General features: G+C 37.8%; 1 protein-coding gene across 1 annotated transcript in view; it reads right to left on the bottom strand.

Moving 5' to 3' along the window:
- The window catches only part of LOC149282511 (neurabin-1-like), an 83,306-nt gene that overhangs the window by 38,300 nt on the left and 18,307 nt on the right, over window positions 1-26,699 (bottom strand). The window contains exon 2 of the mRNA XM_089498098.1: window positions 395-527. Within this exon, the coding sequence (XP_089354224.1) occupies window positions 395-527 (133 nt within the window). The remainder of the gene's footprint in view (window positions 1-394; window positions 528-26,699) is intronic.

The following is a 26,699-nucleotide window of genomic DNA, read 5'->3' as shown; positions in this document are numbered from 1 at the left end:
GCCCAGTGGACAGCTCTTGATAGACCAGCGCTTTTAGCCTTGCAATGAATAATCTCTACTGTATAGAAAAATTACAATCCATGTGCCCGGTTTGCCTGGTGTACATTTGCAAAGAAAACGTGCAGTTTATTAACCTTTTAAAGAGGACATATTTATCTGCATTAGTGACCAGTAAAACCACGGTAATAAAGATAACAGCTTACACGGAGCACCACGCTGCAAATTAATTACAATCCCAAGCACAGTCCTACTGAATGAGCCTGACGCTTGGCGATCCTTGGGCTTAGGATAAAGGGGTTAATGAGCTGCTGTGTTCTGGAAACCGCCATTTGATTCCGGGTTGTGCCTTATTATAACCCCCCGACGTTGTAACAATGGATTCATTTTCTGTTACCTTTTTCTAAGTCCACTGGGAACAAGTCAAGCTTTTCCACCCGTTTTTCAAGCTCGTATTCAGCCGATGCAGCGACCGGGTCCACCTCGTCATTCCGTCTATCATAATCCTCATTTGAATATGTGTTAAATACCTGTTTAAGGAAAGAGACCATGTCTGTTAACATCGGATAACAGGGAAACATACATTCCAAAGCATGTTAAATGCATGTATTATTGATTTATTTTTAACAATGGAAAATGACTCTTTGATATTGAGGAGTACGTCATTAGCATCGGCATCTAGCTGGTATTTTAACAGCAGTGCATCGTTCCACTTAGACAAAACCTTACCGGAAAAATGCTATTTTCTTTTACTATTTCCTCTGAAGGGTTAAATCACATAAACTTTAAAAAAAAAAACAGTTTTTCAGTTGCTATGACAACAACCAATCAGCGCCTGCTTTTACATAGAAATGTAGCATTTGCTGACACATAAGAACCATTTGGCCCATCTGCCCATTTTTCCTGATGTTGACGCTCAGACCTTAATCAGTTCTTGGTGTTTTACATTCAGAATTGCTTTACAACTTATCCCCTCACTGAATTAGCCTCTACCACTTCTGATGGGAGGCTGTTCCATTTAGTTACCACCCTCTCGGTAAAGCAAAAGCTCCTTACATTACAGTTAAACTTCTGGCCCGCCAGTTTTAGATTTGGCCTCTTGTTCTAACATTTCTCCTCTGAAATAAACTTGCCTCCTGTATTTTCTGTTCCTGTCCTTTTGGATCACATGACAAGCGTTCCCAGCAAAAGTATGATTCAGATTCAAATTTCATAATTATGCAATGCTACTAGAAACTATATTTCTAAAGCCGCATTTAGAGGGCCGGGGATATGGCGGGATGAACGACATGATATTAAAATAAGTAGAAATGGGACGGAGTGGACATTATAGTGTTTAGGGGTCAGACAGATGGTGATGATAGAGAGAGAAGGAGAGGGGAAAGACGGAACTAAAGAGAGAAGAGATAAAGAGAAAAAAAGGTGGAGTGGGAAAGACAGAGAAAGGTATTAGAGAGTCATTCGGCCGCATCATTTCAATGATGCTCACATATGCTAGTTACATTACATTTATAGATTCCCATAAGTTCTGTAGCACTATTACCATAGGGGGAAGTGAAAATCCGCAATAACAGTAAAATTGACAATATACAAAAATGATCAAATAATACATGCTGAGACACTCTGGTGCACAAGCGGCATGTGACACTGTCGAGAGAGCTATGCAAGACACATGGGTGCATATAACACCAAAAAATAACAAAAAAACAGTAAATAAATAGTATCATCCCCGGCAAAAAGATTCCCGATGCCAGGGCTGCTCAGTGAATCGGCTTCACAGAGCTGTAATCTTAAAGACTAAAATGTCTTTTCTAGAAGGAGATGATAGAAAAATACGTGGAGTAAATGAATACAAATGTCCTTAATTTTCTACATTGTATCTGACGCAAAGCCATTCAGACATGTATAATGAGGTTTTAAGGCTTTTAATCAAGTGTGGTTGATTAAAAGGTGTTCTTATTCCAGGCTGCGCTGTCAAATGTTTTCTCATAAAAAGCATCCAGTGTTACTGGCGCAGATTAGCATGCCTTCATACCAATGCGGCACTTCGGGAAACATCATAATATTGATAAGTAGTTTGTTTAAAACCCATTACAATTGTTTTTAGAAAAATGATAATTGGCAATAAAGTGACATACCGATGTCCACCATGATTTAACAGGCTATATGACGTACGGACACGTGTTTATATTGCGTTGTGTTTATGTTGCATTAATTTGCACCCTGCTGTCAGACAGTGAGTTGGTTTTATTTTATAAGGCCCTATGCTGTCAATCATTAGTGAGTGATTAGTGAGTTAGTGTTATGTTAACACATCTTGGTGTTAGTTACCCAGTGGTGAGGTCATGCTGTTCTAACATGCTCCCATCCGTCAGTCACTAAGGGGTTAAAGGAACGGACTACAATGCATTTTACTGTATGCAATCTTTAGCTTTGGGTTTATGTCATAAAATGGTTAATGACTTCTATTTCATCAAATTCGTCTCCTAGACGGGGGGGGCTCCTTTTTTATTTGCCAGGTAAACTTAAACATGGACTTTGAACTCATCTGCATACAATGTATTTCTATAGAGTAGTACAGTCTGCATACAACGTATTTCTATAGAGTAGTACTATGTTAGCCGTAGAAAGTTAAAGAGCAAATCCGGAAAAAATGACACCTTTATCCACTAAGTGAAGTTTAATAAATTTCAGGCTTTCAAGGGTATCTAGGTCTTTAGGAAGTGTCCTGGGCTCAGTGGCCAGGGCAAGTGCAGGCATTAGGGTGTCAAAAGTAAACAGTGATTCTCAGACACTTTTGTATTTTAGCGTAGAATTGAGTAGAAGGCTCAATGTGACATAACTTGGCCTATACCCAATTCTTCATAAGGCAAATAAGACATAATTAATGTGGCATCACCACTGAGAATCCTTCGCTTGACTTTGCCCCTATCTATATACAGTCTGCTTGTCTCTCGTATCTCTGTTCCACGAGATTATAACAATTATTGCAATTTCTGTTCACAGTTCATGAGTAGGAAAATCTACCTGTAACAGCAGATTACAATATATGATAATTTAATTAAACTCTTGCATTACTATTTTTTCTCCTTCTTATTCTGTGTATTAGCTCTCAAAAACAATTAAAGAAATAGGTAATTATTTCACTTTTATTACTTTCCCAGCATTTTTTATACTTTTTTTACTCTCTTAGAGGCTACAGACTACTAGGTTATTTGGGAAAAGGTCCGTGTGAACCCTTTCTGATGGAAATTGGTAGAACCGATTGGTTACAAGAGCTTATGCCCTTCTGGTAAAATGTGGACAGTGGCTTAGTAGGACAACAGATTTTCATCAATGTCCTTTCTACCTTCCTCCCAGTTGAGGCAAACGTAGCTTCATTATTCGGCTTTTGCTTTCCTGCCCATAAACCAATAAAAGAAGGATGAACTTTAAAGGCGAAGTCCCATTGAGCACAAAATCCAGCGCTGTGCAGAGTAATGTAGGTCAATGCTGTCAAAGACCTGCTTTTATCTCTTTTTGTTCCAGTAAACTTCCTTTATCTGCAGACCTGGAGGCTGTCATTGTTGTCAGTCATGTGATATTTTGGGTGAAATTCTCTGCTCAAACAACACATTGAGCTTATTCTTCATAACAATGTTAACAAAGTCTGTTTTCTCATAGACTAATTTGGCAGCAAGTCTGGCTGGGACATTAAGACTGAGCCATTCTACTTATATCACGCTACTATTAGAACTGTTTAAAAAAAAGAGCATATTTTTAATTTGATCCCAGTAACAAAAAAAAGTGGTGCTCTTTAAGCTCCATGGATGCTCCTTTGAAATCATACAATAATGTAAAAGTCACAATGCCATCAGATCAGTAGGCTCAGCTGCTTTAGCAAATTTAGACTAAGGCACCTAAACTTCAAAAAAGAAGATTTCAATATTTTGCTAAATGAAATATGTCAAGCACGAAGGGATACATTTAGATATATTTTTCTTTATTAAACAGTAATTAGTCATGAGTCAGGTGACAGCGAGAACCACAAGTTGACATCCCACACTGGTTGTGGGCGAGTTCTAAAATCACAAATTAAACCCCGCAATAAGCACTGGTGCCTGAAAAGGAAAAGTGTTTTGTTTATCAAGCGTTTTCTTTTCAGTATTTTTCTTTCACTATCACGGAATACAAGGCTGGTTTAACGAAACATAGTAGCGCATAATAAAATATGAACCAAACACTGCTAATAAATATTATTTAACCTTTCTCTACAGTCTTATATTAATACAATCCCTGGTAGGTATTCCCATTCCATGCAATGTGTAAAGCGAGAAATGCAATCTACCCGAGAGGGATCATATTCAGCAGAGAATTGTGTTATGTTTTCCACTGTACTATTAACCAAATGGGTTTCCTATTTCCAAAGTCCTTGCTGTGCGAAATCCTCTCTAAAAACACATTAATCTTATTTTAGGATACCTGACTTATATGTGTAATATATTATTATTTATCAACATCTAAACCTTGATTCAATATTGTTAGCTATAAAGGATTCATGTTTCGGATTTAGTGTGCATGCTGTGCATGTGTCGAAAGGAACAAGAACTTTGCACTTAAAATGTACCCGATGTATTACTAAGGCTATACCCCAGTCATAAAGTTACTTCTTGGCCTTTAAGAGAGAAAGAAAAAAACAGTCCTATCAATAAATGTTAAGTCCTGATTGATAACGTCATCAATGATTTACTTATTGAAAGAAATACCGCAATCAATTTAATGTATTGGCTCTGCTTCCAAGTGTATAGAGTTATGGAATATGATGGCGCTATATAACAAAAATAATTAATAATAATAATAATCAAAGAAATTAGAGGATTCGGAGAACTCCATCACTATTGCATACACTTATTACCCACACGTAACCGATCACACAGTGCCAGCCTTGGCGACAGGGTCAACCATATGGCATAAGACTTGGTAAAACATTAAGTCATACGGAACATTAGATGGAAGGAACGTTTACAAGTCAAGAAAATATCAAAGCATGGGATTTCAAATCAACATTTAGCAATGAAATAAATGAAGGGGCTTTTTAAAATACAGTATAGCCTTCGGAAAAATACCCACATGTTTTTCTTATTTCAAGTACCTTTCAAACACTTACTTATACATATAGGGACATTCCAAAAGTTTCTTCGCTTTTAAAATATAAAATGATGACTGTCATGAAACAAATGAATACTTTCATATAATTTTAATATGGCAAACTTTTTTTTACTCTTTTGAATGTCACTTTTTTCAATAAATGATATCTTTATAAATTATATATTTATAAAAATATCCATATCCCCATTTCAAATAGTGATTGTCTTTAGACTCACTATAAATTTATAGGGAGTCTAACGACAATTATTTTTTGAAATGGGTATATGGATATTATATCCCTTAACCCTCAGGACAGCTTGAAATATGAAGTTCATTTTTACGTGTGCCAAAATCCACTAGAAAACAAATTGCATTTTCTTCATCTAAGGTTAACTAAAATCATTCTCTAATGTCCATTGTAATCACAGCAAGTTCTCCAAGTAAAAAGAATGCTGTTTGCTACATTGCGGCTTGATGTGAGATAAATACATAACGGTGTTGTCTTAATATGAGAAACCTAATGCATTTAAATAGCTCTTTAATTCACAATTATCATTATAAGAATGAGCAGACAATACCTCTGAGCTTTACAATTATGATATAAAGTCAATTGTCCTGCATAAAAAAAAAAAATATATAACCTCATGTTAAAATATATATATAATAATTAGTCTATAATGAGTAAAAAAGTTCAGTACAGCCATCTTGTACCGGTTTTTATTTCTTTTTACATTTATTTATTTATATCGTCAATCACTACTAAAACCCCAAGTGTTTTAAAATAAGAAATAGGGATATTATTTTGTTCTAATGTCCGCAAATAAAATATTGTGGTCAACCTTTCAACAAAAATGATAACCTTATATAAATCAGATTAACATAATAATTGTCTTTATATTGTAAAAAGTTTGTGGGGTTTTTTTATAAATGGATTCTGACATACTGTACACTTTATGCTGTCATCATGATAGGTAGGTAATACATATTAAAATTAAAGTGCTGATATAGGGGCAAGGAGTCATAGAGTGAACTAGGAGGATACCATAGCATGTTCATCTGTAAATACTAAAGAAACATAATAAAATAATATTTATTATGCAAATCCTAAAATTAAAAGGCAAAAGACAAAGTATTAACCCTCACAGAAATAAATATGAACAAAAGACTAAAACCTACTATGTTCATGCACCAACACACACTATTGCTGTATCGCTTAAAAATTAATCCGAACGGAATAGCTAGGAGTAAAGTTACATATGTAGCACAATAACAATGCAACACTATACATACATGGAGCATCCATTCTTTAGTTAGTAGAGTTAGAAAATAAGCTTCCTGTCTCATTTAAACTCCTCCCCTGGCTGTACTGAAAGCAGGAAGTGCTAAGCAGGTGGCACACTTCCTGCACATGCTCAGTAGCAGTCTCATCGAAGTCAATGGGAGTTGCAGCAGTCAGTCCTATGCATGCAAGCAAAACATCAGCACTCGACTTACATGTGATTGGCTGCTTTTACTCTTATTGAAGAGAATGCGAGTGCTACTGAGCATGTGCAAGTGCTGTACATACAAATGCTTCCTGCTGGGAAAGGAAGTTTTGTTTTTTTTCTTTCTTTCTATGGCTCTTTAGTGCTCATGCAGCTGTTCTCTCTCCTTGGTGTTCTTTCTTATCTTTCTGCTTGCTTTACTGATTTCTTGGCACATGGCCATAGTGTTACAGACGTATCTGGGAACTCTCCAGGTTTCACCCAGAGACTCCGGGAGAAGCGCTGCTTTTCTGGGTCGACATCCGAATCATCAGTGTCGCTGGAGGGGGGTCCTGACAAGCCCCACTCCCCACCCATTTCCCTTTTAAATGGGAGTGTTTCCCGCGACTTCAGCAGGAACGCCCACCGATGTTAACAGTCCTGGCACATCCCGCAAGGGTGAGAACCTGGTACCTGAAGCCCGCAAGTTCCCAGATATAGTTATAGACATTGTATTTGCGTAGTGTTTGTGCACTGTGCTTGCTGGATCTTGGATTACTATGCAGTCAGAGAAGACTGTGCCACTAGTGCCCTAAAGGGTGTAAAAAATGCAGTTGCGATGTTACTAATTTGAAGCTAACTGTGTATTTGAGTTCAGCCATTCTGCATTCCTGATCGTAGGATGCTGACAAGAGGTTTCCTCCACACTTATTGCACTTAAAATACCAGTAGGTGAGATTTTTTTATATGGCTGATTGCACAATAATGTAACAGGTAACAATAAAAAAATGTTCATCACAAACGCCCTACATAGCTGGTTCATGTCTCTACACATCGATCATGTTATGATCAGCAACTGGTTTAAAAGTACGTTCAAAAATAGAAGCGTTGTAAAGACAGACTGATGGTAGAAAAAAAAGATTAATGAAGCATGAGAAGTTACTCAGAATGTTGCTGCACTGGAAAGATCTAAAAACAATTTAAGTAGTATGTCTGTATGAAGAACGTTTAGCTTATGCAATTCTAACCGTATGCTGCACTTACAAGACTGTGTCTTAAACAGCTGGAATATGCAAGCGAGGAAGCCCATGACTAAAGAATCAAAAAAGTGACATAACTTTATTCACTGAAGGGAGAGGTGACAGGAGGGTTTACAGGAGAGTTGTGGTTTTAGCATTCTCACTTCACTTTTCATTATGAATGGCCGCCACTGGTAACCAAGAAGGGCTGAGCTAGCTCTATATAATGTTTAATTCAATGGTTGAAGAGACTTTCAAGAAATCTCACTTTTAATTATACATTATACAGGGCCAGCCAAGCTCTTTCTCAGCTTTGGTGGTGGTGCGTGTGGGTTGAGCCTTTGGCTCCCTCATCCTCCTGAAGACATCAGTGGTCCCTCTCATTGCAGGGAAAGGCCAAGATGATGAAGTCCCAGAAGAGAAAGATTGGGACCCGGTATTCTCTGTGGCCCTATATGGAGCATTTTCACCAGTTCTTCATTAGACGATTAAAAAACAAAATACCTCCGGCTTCCGAAGGTAAAACAGAGCTCTTCCTGTAGCAGAAGATCACTGGGGTTAGCTCGTCATCATATATAGTAAAGCCAATAAGATGAGTCACAACATCCCTGCAAATTCCCATGTTAATTCAACCTTTAGTGAATAGACCCCCTTGTGTTTTTGTCCATTTCTTTTATTCTTAGACATGTCCCTATTGACATAACTGTATTTTATTTTACCCAGAATTAATGGAACTAAAGAGAGGAAGCATAGAAGGTCATAAAAGCATTTCTATAGAAAACAGTCCAATAAAGGAAGTGAAATATGTCAAGAAAAGTGATGTGGAAATTGGTACTGTTTCATGCAAATTACAGTGGTAAAGATAAAAGGAGTGCATTAAGTGCACCAAATATAAACCTCGCTAATAAAATGTAAAGAATGACATTAGCTAAGGTCAACAAATAATTATTAACAACATTCGGCTCGCTCTGTTTCTTGCAAAAGGACAAATTAACTTCCAAAAAGAAAAAGTGGGCATCTACTGAAGAACCAGTGATAGTCTGGGATGAATGTGTATTAGGACAGCATCAAGATACACATATCCTGTAGAATCGTTCTCTTAAGTCCTACTTACAGCGTGACTATAACTGGTAGGCATTTGGTATTCTGGGAATAACCACATAAAGCTGCCATTTTTGCATGGTTACACGCTAACTCCAGTGGTGATAAAAGAGATGACAAGTACACAAGAGGGTGGCTGAAACACTGTGTGCGCTCCAACATCACTAATGGTTACTTGATCAATATGGTTCTCGTCATTTATATTTAAATGAAAACTATGACGCCAGAACATGGTTTTCCTTTAGGGAGAAAATGCTATTTTTTTTTCATCTTCAGATGAACAACTTTTTTTCTCCAAACTCTATAAGGACCATTTGGCCCAAACTCTATAAGGACCATTTGGCCCAAGAGTAAAACCAAGATCAGAAGTTAATTCAAGGTCATTCATGCATCCATTTAAAGGGGCAACTCATCCCTTCTTTAAGGAGAACCCAGGTAGGGTCTATAAATCTAAAACCTCGTTAAGGTGAAATATTTAAATGTGCTGTCCCATTTACTCTACTTTAGAAACATCACTCCTAGTACCGATGAAAGTCCAAACACGTCCCCAAAATAACTTGAATTGCAAAAAAGAAGTTGTTATAGAAACAGTTTTTCTATATTCCATTTTTTAGAGAAAAGAATAAAATCACAAATCTCCTAAAATTTATTAGATTAACATGCTGAAGAGATCAAATAATATTTTATCTAAGGGGTAAACAGTACCTGTAATCTTCATTAATGTACACTTTAAGATTATCTTAAAGATTATCTTAAAGATTATCTTAAAGCACGCATACATAAATCTAATGAGGACAAACTACATATTAACATAGGAAAATAAATTTTTTCGGAAGTAAACAAAGATAGAACTCAACATGTTTACATAAGGATGAACATAATGTGTTTGGTATTAAGTGTTATGACAAATAAATTGTAAATTGTATTTGATTAATATCTTAAACATCCACTTCCTGAAATAAAAATATATGAAACATATATGAATATTTTGGTGGATATTGATTTAGAACTTTCCTGAAACAAACTTTCCTGGAACAACCCTTTCCAGATAAAAATACACATATAACCACGCATATTATGTATGCTTTGTTTGTCAAGTAAACCACTTGATTAAGTTGACTGGGACCCAGTGACCTTTGTGGCCATCCATAGAACACTCATCGTCACCCTTCTGCACTTGACTTTGCAAACTACCATGTTCTGTTGGTAGGATCAGACTGATATGTCAATGGAGGTTTCTCCTCTTTAATAGCACAAGTGAGCAAAAATGTGAGACATTTCTGAGTGGGAACACACAAAACAGGCAACAAAACATAACCTTGAATAAGCACCAAAAATAAATTTCTCATATTATATCATTAATGATTATCTTATTGCTGTTATTGGAGTGAAACAGCCTGAGACACAGAACGTGGAATGCTCCTGAGATAGAAAGCAGAGCAGTTCTTATGTTTGCATACTTCTAAAATGTCTATGGTAAACTGAGTGTTAACATCCACATCGGTGACGTTCCGAATCAGTTAATATGTTCTAGATCTCAATAATGTTACACATTTCCTTAATCTGCAATTTAAATCTTGGCTTATGCATGTGTCCAGCAACCCTTATGTTATACCTGTAAATCATGTACTCTACAGGATTCATAGATTTCCTTTTCCCAGGAGACTAACTTTATCCTGCCCTTGAAAAATCAAGTCAACTTGGCTTTACGACTCACACATTACAGGCTCAAAGACTGTCACTCAATGTCCCGTTGATGGCACTAATGCATATTTAAACATTCAAGTAATCAGCAGTGCCATAGAAAGGATCTTTTCATGCCTTCCATATGTCGCTGGGACGCTGAACTTAACAGCTAAAGTAGCTAGTCAACAATAACATTCACCTCTTCGTGTCCCTCACAGGCTTTTCGAGATGACCATCTGGCAGCTGGGTTGCAAATAAATCATTTGCTTGCTTTCTAGCATCAACAAAAGCATTCAGAAAATCAAGAGGAATTAACATGTTACTGAGAAGTGACGATATACACCAAGACTAAAAATAAAACCCATAAAAATAGCACAAATTACTGTTTTAATTACAGATCTGCTAACAGGGAGTCTATTAAAACACATCTTAACATGGTCACAGCATAGAAGAAATAGTGACTAATAGCCAAAAGGCAAGCATAAATAGACTACATGGGTTGTCGAAGAATATCGAACCCTGCTGTCCTTAGGACTGGGGAAATCTTTCTCCTCTTCTAATTTGACTCTGACGTGGGTGTCAGTGGATTGGCATTAGAAAGCACCGAAATAATGAACTAAACTGAAAAAGGGAAATTATTTACAGGCATGACATGTCACATCATAATTATATAAACACTAAGTTAAAAAGCTTTTACATTGCACAATGGTATAGTATTCTGTAATTAAAAATGTAATCCTGTTTTGGATTCTGAAAATTCTAATGAAAACCTGATCAAACTGTGGGAACCATTATAAGGTTGGTGCACACATCTCTAAAGATATGGTTAGACTATCATGAGGATTGTTGGAGAGGAAGAAGAGGAGCAGGAGACAGTATGTGTATGAATGTAAGTGTGCAGTGTGTCTGTGGGTGTTAGAGCTAGTTTGTGTGTTAGTATGTATGAATGCTGTTTATAGGAGGGCCTTGAAGAAATAGTGCACCCAGGTGCCACTAACCCTAGGCTTGCCATAAGGTGTGCTTAATGGAGGATCTTAAGACGGAGTGATGGGTGGGACAATGAGATGGACATGGGGCCAGCTGATGGAAGGGGCATGGAGATTTCCGATAGCAGCCCTGACTGCATTTGTTCAATTAATAAGCCATAACACGTTGCCCCAAAACCTGTGCAAAAGATGTAATCACAAGATGCAATTGTTTTTGCAAGTAAAGGAAGTCCTTGTGTCCTATGTCGTAGGATGCTTCCCATGCAAATGACACATGTCAAATAGAATATAACTAAAAAAATGACAAAATCCAGAATATAGTCATTTAAAGGAAGGTCCCACTTTACATGTTAAAATTTAAAAATTGAGACCTTGCTGGAATGTTTTATGTAAAGCATAAAAAAATCGGAAATGCAGAACTGTACATGCAAAACAAGGGATAATATTGTTCTAAATGTATTACCAATAGCCTGTGTGGACTATAATGACAAAATGCAAAAGTGACTGCTACTCTGGGGGATGAATTGCATTTAATCGCATATGAGGAATCGAAAGGGATGTAATACAGTGAGACATTTTAAACCTTTTTTTTATATATATAAAGTTTTAAGTTACACCTCTCGAAAACACTGTAAATTTCTCTAACTGCAACCTTGTCATTAGACGTGAACCCTTTAACACATGGCACATCTGTTATTAAGAAAGAAGAATTACAGATGGCCTGTATTCGGAAAATCATTAATTTGATTTTAAGTTGATTAATCGTGCATGAAGAACTTGCTATAAGTTAACACTTTTTTCTACATTCCATACAGCATGAATAATGACAGATTTCAATCTTTCTGATTTTTTGGTTGAAGTTTGGACACAAATGTAAACCACATCCTTCTTCTAGATTTATGCATCACGTATGAGATATGTTGCAAAGACTAAAACATTAAAAATAAGCAGCCAATCAGATGCAGGATAGTCAGTGGGTTGGTGGGACATTGACATACCTGGGACCTTTCAAAATGAGCTGATCCTGATTTTCTGAATATTAACCCTTTATTGGCTCAACATGCAGTTTGTGTGTAGATACACATCAAATTAAATAATAATTATTATTATTATCTTTTATTTATATAGCCCCAACAATTTATGCAGTGCTTCATTAATACATATATTCAAGGGGTATGACGAGAATTGACAGACTAAGACAAACCGATGCATTAGGTGGAGAGAGCCCGGCTCGCCAGCTTAAATTACTCTGATACCGGTCCTCATGGAAACCTTGCCTTACGCTTAATCGAATCACCTGCATTAAATAGAGATTTCACTCATGACTTACCGTACCAAAAAGCCCCAATTAGAACACTTAGATATGATCTGTGCAGAGTATGAATAAGTCATAACTGTTGTAGCTTCGATTTTCCAAGCTAGGCTTAAAACCCCAATAATGACACCATAGAATATGGATAAGAAAAGGCCACAGCCAATTTTATTTATTAGAGTCATTGTCACGCCAAAACCTGAAACAATAAACATAGGTGCGTTAACAAGGACAATGACTCAAAACACCAACATGTAAATATATACAATAAACACCCAAGCTTGCCAAGTAATCCAGGTACCATAACCAAATACCACTTAAGGAAGGGACATACCGAGATGCCCCCACCCTGACCTGAGGTTCCCAGCACTGACAGCCAAGAACCTCCCACCAGATGTTACCAACCATTCACTTACCACCACATTAACCCTCTGGATACCTGGCAAGCTGCCGCCCCACAGACTGTGACAAACGACACAAACCAACAAACAAAAGAAAAAAGGAGGAGGGTGGGACACGCAACCAGGTAAGCTAACCACAAGAATGGTTCCTGAGCCCAGGAAAGCAGCCACTTATATAATCTTCCCCCAACTCCACCCCCGAAATTCCCGCCAAAAAGCCTACCCCTCCTCCGCACAACAGTCAGGGCCCACTATAGCCCATGCTGGCCCCCCGTGGGCATCAGCTCCTAATTGTGTCACACTGGGATTTTGCCCCTTCACCCTGAGACTGGAAGAAAAATTTTTTTATTTATTTAATTAATTGTGGCCTATTTTAAAATGATGCTTAGCCATGCTGAGAAAAATCGTCAGCTGCCCTCCAGTTCTATATGCCAAAAAATATCATTATTCAAATGCCATTTAAGTTTAATATGGCATGATCCAGACATCATAAGCACAAAACACGAAGTGACATGCATTTCTAACAATAATGCTGAGCATTCAAATTTCTGCCTAGTGAGCTGGCGCGTCTCCTGAAGCCATCCACTGGAAAATATGTCAATGTTCATAAATAAAAATAACACCCAAAATCTATCCTTACATCATTGCTGGAAAGCAAAAAAAAAAATCAAACAGTAAAAATTCAAAATTATTTCTTAAACATGTTTTCTAGTCATATTTTTCATGTAATAAAAATAAGTTGCTCAATCACTAACAAGGAATATCCCTCATGAATCAAATATGATCCCAAAAATAGAACACATTTAGTGCCAGGACAAATCATGGGAATCCTACTGGGGATTTCATCTCTGTTCTACATACTCCTCACTGCATATTAATAGAAATTTTCATATCATGTCAAGTTAACCTTTCAACGGGAAGAACAATTCCATCCTAGGTTTCATTTTTTTTTAACATAAGCACCCTTTCCCCAATTCCAGTAGATGCATTATCCATACCTGCAATGCCTTCCCGTGTCATTCTCAGTATCTTATACTTGATAATCCACCCAAGTTAAAGGAAATGCAGATTTGGTAGTTCAAGGGAGGTCCCAGTGCCTGCGTACTTCCAAGTTCCACATTTACAGTAGTCTGACCACATTTCATTTATGGAATTTAGTGACATAGAAGTTGGCATATAGAGTCTTATATTTGCATATACCCTCTATCCACAGGGCATATTTGTTTCGGCTCCTCTTACCCCCATTTTTGTTTATTCTGGTTAGCCTATCTATATTCTGGATTATTGCCCTTTCTCTGTTTATACCCCTTTTATTGCCTTACTGGGTTGCTTACATCCCCATACTTATACCTAGCCACACAAAAGCAACTTTAAAAAGGACCCCCCCCCCCTTACAGACAGATCCCCCCCAGTAACTCATGCGGGGGGGACCGATAATGAAGAAATCCCCCCCAGGGCCGTAGGAACCCCCCCAATAGAAACGCCGCAGATGCGGCCCGCAAGACCTCGAGGTGCGGCCCGCGTAAGATCGGCAGCCAGGGCAACCGATCTTACGCGGTCCCCACCTCGAGCCCTGCTACTTACCTGTGGGAGGGTCTTCTGTACTGCACAGAGGAAGCGGAACCCAACAAAGTTCACGTGACATCACATCACATCCTGCTTCCTCTGGCAGTACCAGAGAACGCAGAGGGAGGCCGCGCCCCCTGCTGAAGTCTGTGAGCGGCATCGAGGAGCTGCAGTGCAGGTAAGAGGGTGGGGAGGGTGTTTGAATGAGTATGCGTGATTGAGGGAATGAATCTGTGAATGAATGAGTATATGAATGAATGAGTGTGTGTGTGATAGCATGGATGTGTAAGTGCTGGAACCTAGGCATGATGGGACTGTGATTGCTGTTAGCAATCACACTCCTATCATGCCAAGTCAGCCAGTACATGCTGAAACCTAGTTAGCTGCCCCCCCTTGTGTATTGATGCTGCCAGCAGTATGGGGTCTGCACATCACTTACAGCCACCCTGTACCAGCATGTACTGGCTGACTTGGCATGATAGGAGTGTGATTGCTAACAGCAATCACAGTCCCATCATGTCTAGGTTCCAGCATTTACTGGTTGGATGTGTAAGTGCTGGAACCTAGGCATGATGGGACTGTGATTGCTGTTAGCAATCACACTCCTATCATGCCAAGTCAGCCAGTACATGCTGAAACCTAGCTAGCTGCCCCCCTTGTGTATTGATGCTGCCAGCAATATGGGGTCTGCACATCACTTACAGCCACCCTGTACCAGCATGTACTGGCTGCCTATCATGCCAAGTCATATTGCTATTTTTTTTGTCCAATTGTGGTGTGTTACCTACTTTTATAAAAAATGTGAGTTTTTATTATTATTTTTAAAGGTGGGGGGGTCATTTTCGGTTTTGGCTAAGTGAACCATGAATGTTTTGGTCCAGAATTTTCATTTTGTTGCATCCCTAGAATAAATAGAACTATTTCATTTTTAATTATCCTGAGTCCTGAATTTGTAGTCACAAAACTTTCTAGGCCCAGAAATCAGTGAGAGGAAAAGCAAAGTTTTTGTGTCATTTACTTTATTTTAATCTGCATATTTTATTAAAGGCCATATTTTCTCTCAGTGAAAAATGAGTGCGGCCCACGCACGTATACAATTCTGATTAAGTGGCCCACTGCAGAAAAAACTTGGACACCCCTGGGGTAGACAGTGAGAAGGGGGGGTAGGGAGAGGGTAGCTAGTGAGAAGGGGGGTAGGGAGAGGGTAGCTAGTGAGAAGGAGGGGTAGAGAGAGGGTAGCTGGTGAGAAGTGGGGGTAGGGAGAGGGTAGCTAGTGTGAAGTGGTGGTAGGGAGAGGGTAGCTGGTGAGAAGGGGATGATAGGGAGAGGGTAGCTGGTGAGAAGGGAGGGTAGGGAGAGGGTGGCTAGTGAGAAGGGGGGTTGGGAGAGGGTAGATAGTGTGAGAAGGAAGGGTAGGGAGGGGGTAGATAGTGTGAGAGATAGGGAGAAAGTGGGGATCTGATGGGGGAAAATGCTGTCCCCCCCAGATTTTTAGGGGTTCCTACGCCCATGCTTAGAGGCAGCAAAACTCTCTATTTTCTATAAATGCCTTCCAATCAATCTGTAAGGGGGCCCTTGGACTAGTGGGGGCCCTTGGCAGCTGCTTAATCTTTTTGCATGGTCCCTCCATCCATGCTGGTGGGCTTTCCTATCATTTTGCACATTGGGCTTGTCTCTTAAATGAAAGCCCTTCATCAGTATGTTTCATCATTTTGTGGCTTGTCTAACAGTGACCATTACTGAAGCAGACTACCACAAGTGAATGCGCTATTAATTGTGCATCCTCAACTACAGGAGATTATAGTTTTATGGGGGAAGGGTTTGTTTTCATTAGCCAAAAAGTAGGCCAGCCATAGCAGCTCTGAGGCAGAACCCTGGGAATAAACAGAACAGCTGGAACCCAACCATGAAATGCCACATGGCCTGAACTGATTCCTCCGGGGACAGCAGATCACTTTGCACCTAAATAATTAATACTTAAAAGCCTCTAAAGACGGCATAATCACAAAATAAATATAATTCTTATATTTTATGCCAATTAGCATCATCGTCTATCTGTAAATCATAATGTGCACCCCAAAAATCTGTGCGACAAGCTGGCATGCTAAACACAGCTGATTTGTTAACTTAATCCATAAATGGAGGTTTATGGGTGAAAAGAAAATCCCTCATTAAGGTTAGCAAATTCAGCACGACTTGACACAGCACAAGTTGTGAATTGCTTAAGATTAACACTTATTTCAAACACAGCATCTGACCCTGTTTACCCCGAACACTTTTCTTCTGCATAATAACAAAAAAACATTTAATACTGCAGGTATTTTCTATAGCATATATATATATAAAATGTATAGGGTTCAATAAATATATAGGTTCGGCAAAATCTGGCAAATGACAATATTTTCACACAATGAGGCTGATGTATAAAGATATCAGAAGCACACAACAGACAATATCTAAAATTATGCTTGTGGCATGATATGGATGAATGGATTTTTATTTTGTTGCACATTTCTCTTTTCTGTAACATGTTCTTTATGACATTGGTTTCTTAGCTACCTCGTAAATTATTAAGACATCAGACAATAAATGTCTAGTTCATTTTCGGTTTATGACATGATTTTTTTAGACTACATTAGAAACTTATAAACCATGTTAAACAAATAGCTGAAAAAGAGGAAACCGTGAACTGTGAGCTGTGTAACACCTTTTCATGTGGGGCTGCTATGGGTATTTATTATGAAATCCTGTGCTTAATTAAAAATGTGCAAAATTTCCAGTGTACTTTAAGAATTCTAGACAAGGACCTGTAAATGATATATCAGGTTTTGATTCCTTAATGACTGTAACATTGGACTCTTATATTAGTGACCCAAGCCACAGATTAAATTCACATACATATATATATATATATATATATATATATATATATATATACACACACATACATAAAGTCTAAAATATAAAAAGAGACAAAAATGGTGTTTCCTGGGGGGGGGGACCCTAGGTATTTATAGATTAATAGTATAACACCTGGATGACTTACAATATCCTTATTATGTGTTGCTCATCAATTACTCTGAGGCAGAATATCCACTCCCGGATAAACATCGTTTATTGCAACTGCCTTTCATCTCTACGATATGTACCCATTCAGCAGGTACTCAAATGTTCAAGGTTGCTAAACCTCATCTTCAGTCAGCCACTCTCCATGTTCTTATTGAAACTAAACATACTTGGCACTTCATCCTCAATGTTCTTCTTTAAGTGAAAGACAACCAGTGCTCAGCCATTCAATATTGCCACTTAAAATATATTTGCTTGAGTTTTTTGCGATCACATCATGGTGCTTCACCTTCATCAGGCTCAAGGGCTGTGCCACCTCCCCTGTCTGACCACTGAGTAGCAGTCTAGGCAACGTGATCATCCCCACTCCAGGATCTGCCACCTTAGTTCTAGTCAGCCTAGGCCAGAATATACCACTGATCACACCTCATCCTAAGGTTGTCAGAACCAATTTGATTCAACCAAGGCACCACACATGCTTTGAATGAAGACTTTGTATAGGTATGAAATGACACGTTAGATGTCCACACTGATGGTCATTGAATAATTAGCCATTTCTATTTAAAAAACTGAAGTCATGGACACCACTATCTGTGGTAAGTTTCTAATACCTATGTTTGCTGCTTATTTTATCTACAACCTTTGAGACACGCTGTTGTGTTGAAACTACCTTCACAAACATATCAATTTTGCCAAGAACCAATTCCCCTTGTCCACTTGTTTTCAATTGTTTCCTTCCTTCGTGCACTGGTCATATATTGTTCTAAATGTCAAAGAAATATTTGTTGCAACAAGTTAATCTAATTTTAGATAAGGCAAAGTCATACGAAGGGTGCTGCTAATATAGCGAGGACTTTAATGGTTTCCCCAGGCCACTGTCCTCAGATCTGTGACCGTAATGAACTACTGACCTGTTCCCTACACGATTAGTTCTGGCAACAGAAATGCTGTTTACAGAGGATTTTTATTGTACTTGGCATTGAAGGTGAAACAGTTATCTGCTTTTTAACAGGACTTTCTATAACTACATTATCACTAATGTATGTCTTGTATTGTTTTAACAATGCATTTTTTTTTATATTTTAATGTCTCTTTCAAGTAGTATGCCATATACACTGAAGTGTTCCCACTTTTCCACTGATGTTCAACTCAATTGCACAAGGAATTCACATGTGAACTGAATGAGGCTTCATGGAGTCTTCCTACTATCCACGAGAATTATGAAGTTATCCTGGACAGAGGGTTTTATAGTTATTGGTTAATGGGGCTGAAGTCCTTGTTTTATCAGAAAAGTCCTGGAGATTTGATTAAGAAGATGCAACAAATTCAGTTTGATAAAAGACCCCTGCATGCATAATGTGTGTGCTTACTGTACGTGAAATATAGATGTACCTGAGGTCCATACGCTCTGCATCCCATGCTTCTGCTTTAACAGAGGGATTAGGAGGTATAGAATGATAAACAGAAAGCTTTTAAGCATCTGATTTTAAAGCCATAACATAATGCTACGAGGTTATGGAAACATGCAAACCAGTTGGGAAAAGGTAAAAGTGGATTTATTACACAGCAGCCACCTCTACACAGGGCCATCATGGGCAATCCCACATCCCAGTGCGGTAAGATAAACAGCGGATGGGAGAAGCAAAAGTTAGGGGGACAAAACTATTTGGGTCAGTGCCCTCTTCACCACAATTCCTCCATTGGAAAAGCTGAAGCAATTAGGGATCCTGGTTAAAAAAATTACGCCAATCTTGCCTTAAAAAAGAACTTCTTAGAAACACGGTGGCTCAGCTCACACATACACGAAGGCCATCCTGCGTTACTCGTATACTTCTACTGCTGCTGTAATGGACCATAGAAACTTATTATCTTCAGCACCAAACCCAGTGCATAAACCCCCAACCTTCAGCACATTTACTCCTCGCTACGAATATTCAGTTTTGCATCTAGCAGTGTGCTTTGTTATCTATTAGTGAGGCCGGCTGAAGATGAAGATTAGCTCGGTGACCTTGAACAGTGAACGCTGCTGTATGCAGGATCCCATTACCCAGTTATCTGTAACACAAAAGGCAGCGAACAGAAGGCAACGTACAAATGTATGTCTCCCTAGTGAAATTTTATGGCATGAATAATACGCATTATGTCATAAGTGTAATATTTTATAATTAATATGTTGCATACAGAAAAGCATGATTTGTTTGGAGCCCCGAGCTGCTCCCATGGTATGTAGATGTTGTGGATGTTTTAATGAATATATAGTACTTATTTTCACTTCATTTACATAGATTGAGTGAACTCAACTTTAAAAAATAGGATTTGGAAAAGAGGACAGATCCATTTTAATCTAGTGGCGCCTTTGGTAAAATCCCTTTGGACAGCCCCCACTGTAAAGCAGATTACAAATTCATCACAGCAGAATGGTGGACGTAGGACATAGCATGGCTATTCACCTTTTCTTCCTTGTGCTTAGTGTAAAGGGATAAAGTACAAAAGAGCAAACGTTGCTGTAGGTCTCTATAGGTAATCAGATCACACGGTGCTGATCGATGAGCCCTGTGGAGATGATGGCCCTCCTGGAGGAGCATGCTGAGATATACTGGACCTTCTCAGTGTTATAACTTAAGAACTTTTTTAAAACTTTACTCAACATTTCAAATAAAATGAAGCAAGCAAATCTACATAATAAAGTAAATGACTAAATAAATGAAAAAGGTATTATGTACAGAGCATTGTGATGGTGACTCCCCAATAGACGGTAACCTTGTAATGAAAGTGACAGAAGCAAATAACCATGCATGTGAATACTCAATATATTGAGTATACTCAATAGCCTTGTATAGATAAATTCCATGGGGAACAAGCTGATTATTTGGGCAGAAATGGACTGTAATTTGTAGATCTAATTAGGGATCTAAGCCTAAGGACTCATACTTCAGCTCGATGTCCCCTAATGTCACATAAAGTATAGAATAAACAAAAAGTGTATCAAAGGCCTATATTCACTAAGACGAGGAAGGTCTCAATAGCGAGGGAAAGCCTTTTCATTTCAGTGTTTTTGTATCATTTCTACGAAATCTGCACACCAATCAGAACAACATAGGGCTTGGAGCAGCTTTGCTTATTAGAGAGACTTCCCTTACCGCAGGTCATCAAAGCGACAGACCCAGCCGAACACGTGATACGAGACAGGACTAACTATACCAACTAATGAAGGGAAGCAATTACATTACATTTGATTACGTAAGCCCCTAATTTTAGAGGCCATTAGCCTATTTATTTATTTTTTTTTATTTATTGGGTTCAAGACTTTTCTTGAAGACATAGATTTATTACGAAAAAATCCATACAGGAGACCTTCTACAACGAGACACAACTTATTTTTTATGAACTGTACCCTTTAAAAAGAATGATGTTCAGTCAGATGAAGAAACGAGTACCCTGACCTTTTATAACGATTGAAGAATCCCGAAGACTGGATCTCAAGATAAATGGTGCTTGATGCTGTGAGACCTGACATTTTTGCACTGCGTAGGACTGTAAGACGTTGCATTATTTATCAACCCTGCTGTGTTTTCTGGAAGGGGTTACAAATAAGCAAACAATGCTTTACACAGTAACTGTATCTTCTGGATCATTTTATCTACTGCTGGCCTTTTCCGTGCATCTTAGTCTTCTAATTATTTTAAGCTACATTAACCATTTTGCCAACCAATATCCATGATTTACAAGACATGTTAATACAACATTAAAATATTAGTCATTTATAGTAGTTTCCGACCACATATAACTGCTTTTTTATTATAATACAAAATCATAAATTTGGTTTCCTACAAATAAGTGCATAGTTAAAAGCTTATTTTTTTTATGGAAAAGCTTATCTAAATCTGTGATTTTTATTACTATTTTAACATTCATGTTAATGTTCTATGCTAATGAGGACATTTATCCTCAGTGCCCAAGGCATAAGAAATACCGACATATTACTCACAATCTAAAAAATGAATAATAATCTTAAGAAGGCATTATAACTAGGATAAGGCAGGAACTTTTTAAAAAAAAAAAAAAAAACGGGAATCACTAAGTTAACCCTTTTGACTCACAAAGCATACTGAAAAGGTGGAACTTTTTGAAAAGGCACAGTTTATTTTATATGATGTCTAGTTGTAATGCTAAAGTATGCTTGCCAGCCTACATAATTTTGCATTTAGTAACAAGACCAGTTATTCATGTTACAGACCTGGCTACAGTTAACCCATATGTATGCAAACTGTATACAAGCACTGCCCGGAAACAATGGTTATGATATTAACATCTAGAACTAATCCTAGAGGCAAATTGGTAACACCCAAAACCCAAGTCTTGCACCATAGACGGTCACTTGAATAACTTAAGTTGGTGTTGCTGCTGTATAACTATTTAATTAAATGACTTACTTTTTAACTCCTTAAGTATAGACACAATCTTATTATACTATTTAATATATTCTATTAACTGATGATTTAATGCTCTGATTATGCTCCTGATTAATTTCCAGGGTATTATTTAGATATGTCCACTATGCCAGCTATACTCCCTCCTACATTGACTTTATATAATTCATTTATTGTCAATTTTATTTAAAAAAATAAAAATATATATCTAAATATATATATATATATATATATACACATACATATGTATATGACAATGGTAAGTCCTGTGGTTAAGCAATAGCATGTCATAGGGTGCCTGCGGGAATCTGCAAAGTACCCATTAAGGAGTTATCTAAGGCGTATATATATACGGCCTCTAGAGCTTCCCCTTGTGGATTAGGGTGGAATTGCTGGCAGCAGATTGCTGTTGGAGTACAGCAATACCTGATGGGTCTTGTTTCTCAGAGGCTGTAGGGCAACTTGCTTGTGTTCCACTTGAATGGAATTCCACCTTTCTTCTCACGTTGTAAAGTGCTTGTAGAATGTGTAAAGAACAGGTGCACCTGTTAAAGTTTAACATTATGCTGAGTCTGGAGTTTGTTGGTATATGGGGGAAAAGGAAAACATATATATAATTTTCCTCAAAGAAAGTACATATCCTTGGTGTGTAGGCTGTAAATCTGGCTAGGAACATTTCTCAAATCCTTTCAGTCTTATCCCATTATAATTTCTGCCAAGTTTTCAGCCTACATTTCAACCCACAGATTTTGAAAAGGAAGAAAGAGCCATTTCATTGCACCAGTTTGACTCCTAAAGAGATACTGTTAATCGCTTTGTCCTTTATATAATAGATTTTATTGTTTTCCGCAGCAAAGCGTGCAAACCAGCGTGACACCAAAATCATAACTGTGACACCTCATTCTTTACTTCGCTTACGTACTTCTTACATACTTGGATAAGGATATTGTCCTTAGGAAGAGATGCCTCCAGCTCTCCAAATACTGTATCTAAATGAAACACCAAAAATGAAACACCAACTACTAGACACCTCTGTATTCCAATATTTTAGACAGCTGCTCAGTTACCAACTTAAACATCACTGTATGTTTCAAGAGAATTTGAAATATTTGATATATTTCATTAAAGAATGAGTTATGACACTCCACTTAAACCCCTAATTATTAACTATTTTGTCATTTTGACTGAATTTGCCTTGGGTCACTCTTCTCAAACACATTTATAAAAAAATGAAAACAAGCAATATAGTACTACCACAAATCAGTACAGTAAAGACACAAGTTTCATCTGAAATAGGGTCAAGGTATTGGTAATGCTTGGCACTGGGTAGAAGGTCAAGTGAAACCTTGATCAAAAACATGCACCAGATGTACGGTGGAACTTCTTGCCACATACAGTCATAAGAAATAGTAAATAAACCTTTTGAGATTACCTGGTTTTCTGCATTAATTGTTCATGAAATTTGATCTGATCTACATCTGAGTCACAATGTGACTTAAGCTAATAACAATAATAACAATGAAACTGTAGACTGATGAAAACTAAACTCTTTAAGATTACTTTGTAACCCTTTCCAGTTTTTATGCAAATTAGCAATTATTTGTAGGTCTTCTGGGATACATTTTGTGAGGCCTGGCTCACATCAGCATGCTTCTTGCAAATAGCAAACTCAAAAAGTTTGATTGTTTTTTCATATCAAAGTAGCTTAAAAACACACCTCCAATCCCACTCTATTGATATTAGGTTTGCTTACTTTTGACTCCAAAAAGCTTTTGTTGTAGTGATTAGACTAGACTTTAACATACTTTTTCCAACCCACAATGTAAATGTTTGAATGATGTATTCAATATGGACAAGAACAATACAATGATTAGTGTGTTAGTAGTTAAAACAGATTTTAGTTTAGATCATATCATATTTTAAGACAAATTTATACATAAATGCCGGTAATTCCAAAGGGTTCACTTACTTTTTCTTCCCACTGTACATGCAAACCATATTAGTGGTTTTGATCAATTTAAGAGACACAAAGACTTAATCAAAATAAAGAATATCATTTTATTCATACTCAAATGTGTCAACCTGCTTGATAATTAGACATGCTTGAAATTTTCTTTTGATAAGGCTCCACACTATCAAATTGTTTTTAAAGGTTCTGCTAGATGAAATACTATAACTTTTATTCTTTTTGGGGGGGTTACAGGGAAAGACGTTCCTGTGCAACAATAACATTAGTGTCAGGACTCGGGTGATCAGGTCAGGTAGGAGCCCATGCGCAGGGGATGCTTGGGGTTCAGTATGTAACCCACGGTGCATGATTATGCAAACAAAGACACCACAAACAGAAATCCAGGTAATGCAGTGTATTTCATGTATATAACAGGACCAGCAAATAAGGGTAATATAGTCTAAGCAAGTAACCGGACGTATGGCAAAATAAAATACAGGTAATAAGTCTTTTGGCAGGGAGCCCGCTTGGAAGGGCGCGACAGACAGAGAGCCCGCTTGGAAGGGTACGAAAGGCACACAGCCCGCTTGGAAGGGTACGAAAGGCACACAGCCCGCTTGGAAGGGTACGAAAGGCACACAGCCCGCTTGGAAGGGTACGAAAGGCACACAGCCCGCTTGGAAGGACACAAAGCAGGGAGTCCGCTTGGAAGGACACAAAGCAGGGAGTCCGCTTGGAAGGACACAAAGCAGGGAGTCCGCTTGGAAGGACACAAAGCAGGGAACCAGGAACAGTACAGGTGCAGAGCCACAGCAGGAAGGTCCATAGACTTCAATACAAAGGCCCTGACTGAAGGGCAGGGCAGGTTCATAAAGGCAGGGCAATCCAGGTAACAAGGCCCAGCTGGATGTAGACTAGTGCTCCAGAGGGCGGAGGGTGGCCACTAGTGGTCGCAGATGTAAACGCCACAGGTATAAAAAAGCCATGGTTCAGGTAGCGAAATATTGGTTCCTGACAATTAGTTTTGCTTTACAATTTCTATAAATCACTGATATAGTGCTACCCTGTTCTGCAGCGACCAAGCCAAACTCAAAGACAACTAATAACTACTAAAATAAAGATTCTGTCTTAATTTGACATACAACTCACCCCACCCGGCTTCCCTAGCGAACAAATCAGTTAGATCAAAGTAAGATCAAAGAAAGATTACCAAACATAACAATTAGATGGTTAAAATGCTCAAATTATGATTGATCTTTCAGCAACATGGACCACATAAAAACTCATAAAGTTCAACACAGGTGGTCCATAATATTTTGTAACACAGACTTGTAATTTCATTTTATAAATCCTCTGTTATATCAGTATGTTACATGTAAGACTTTATGCCTGTTTCTCTTGCCTATGCATTCCGTCTATAAGACAAACATATGATTCATCAGCATTATAGGGGAAATGCCAGTATATATATTTTGTTCAGCTGTACCCGCTCCCTATCTCCTTTAAACACATCTTGCTATTGTTTCGCTTTTTATCAGCCTAATTGCGTAACTAAAAAATAAAAAAAAACAATTATGGAAGGAATGTGTAAAAACTTAAGTATCAAAAATAAGCAAATTTTAGAATCTATCAGTCTATCAACTTCGAATTTTGCTTTAAAAAGGGAAAATTTCACTTTAATAATATCATGCCTGGATCAATTCCCTCCATCAGATTAAATTAGTGTATCTGAGTAACTTTTTGTACTCCCCGCTGTAGCTGTCAATTCCTTTGTTATAGCTCTACATAACATGGATGGGTCAACTTTTTAGGGATTCCATCTTGTCCTATTTGCATATACACAAACATTGATCTTGCTAGCCAACCAACTAATATATGGGAAAAAGCGAGATTTATACATTTGTTTATATAGTTGTTAGGCCTGCTCAATGTATACATCACTTTTTAAGAGACACAAAAGTTTTGGTTTTCTCTTAATTAATGCTTAATAAACCTAGTTACAGAAAAATGTTTTTCTACAATTAATACCAAAGCACATTTTAAAAGGGCACAGAAAGATACGCTTACTTTATAATATAAGTGAGTTTGATTACAATGTTTAATAGAAAAAGTATATAAATTTAAAGTTTAAAATACTTTAAACATGATGCTAATAAATTATTACTATTATTATTTGCATGATAGACTTTGGCCTCCATAACAAGCCATCCATTTCTCTTTGGTACACTTACATGTTGGGTGGTTGTACACAAAAGTAACCACCACCTCTGGATCATCCATGTTATATATAATTGTAGGCAGATAATATTTACAATAAAGAAAACAGTACATATTAAGAAATGGATAGAAATGACAAATATTGGAGGCTACGTTATTTAAAGGCTTTATCCACTGGCAATGTTTATCTTGACCTTGTCTGACAGCTTATGTGAGTGCCAGAGGCCAGTGCAGAGAGATACAGTTCTCATCACTTTGGCACTCACATGGTTACATTAACCCCCACGCCTCCACCTATTCTAATATATATGTGTGCCTTCTAGGAATCAAAACAAAGGGGTATCTGTATGCATTATGAGTGCTGTCGCTTGTATGTAAAT

Source organism: Sceloporus occidentalis, unplaced genomic scaffold (assembly GCF_023333645.1).
Source record: "Sceloporus occidentalis isolate IW3139 unplaced genomic scaffold, rSceOcc1.0.p SCAF_113, whole genome shotgun sequence".
Lineage (NCBI taxonomy): Eukaryota > Metazoa > Chordata > Lepidosauria > Squamata > Phrynosomatidae > Sceloporus > Sceloporus occidentalis.
Note: the sequence above shows the minus strand (reverse complement) of the source record. Positions and strands in the feature narration are given on the sequence as shown.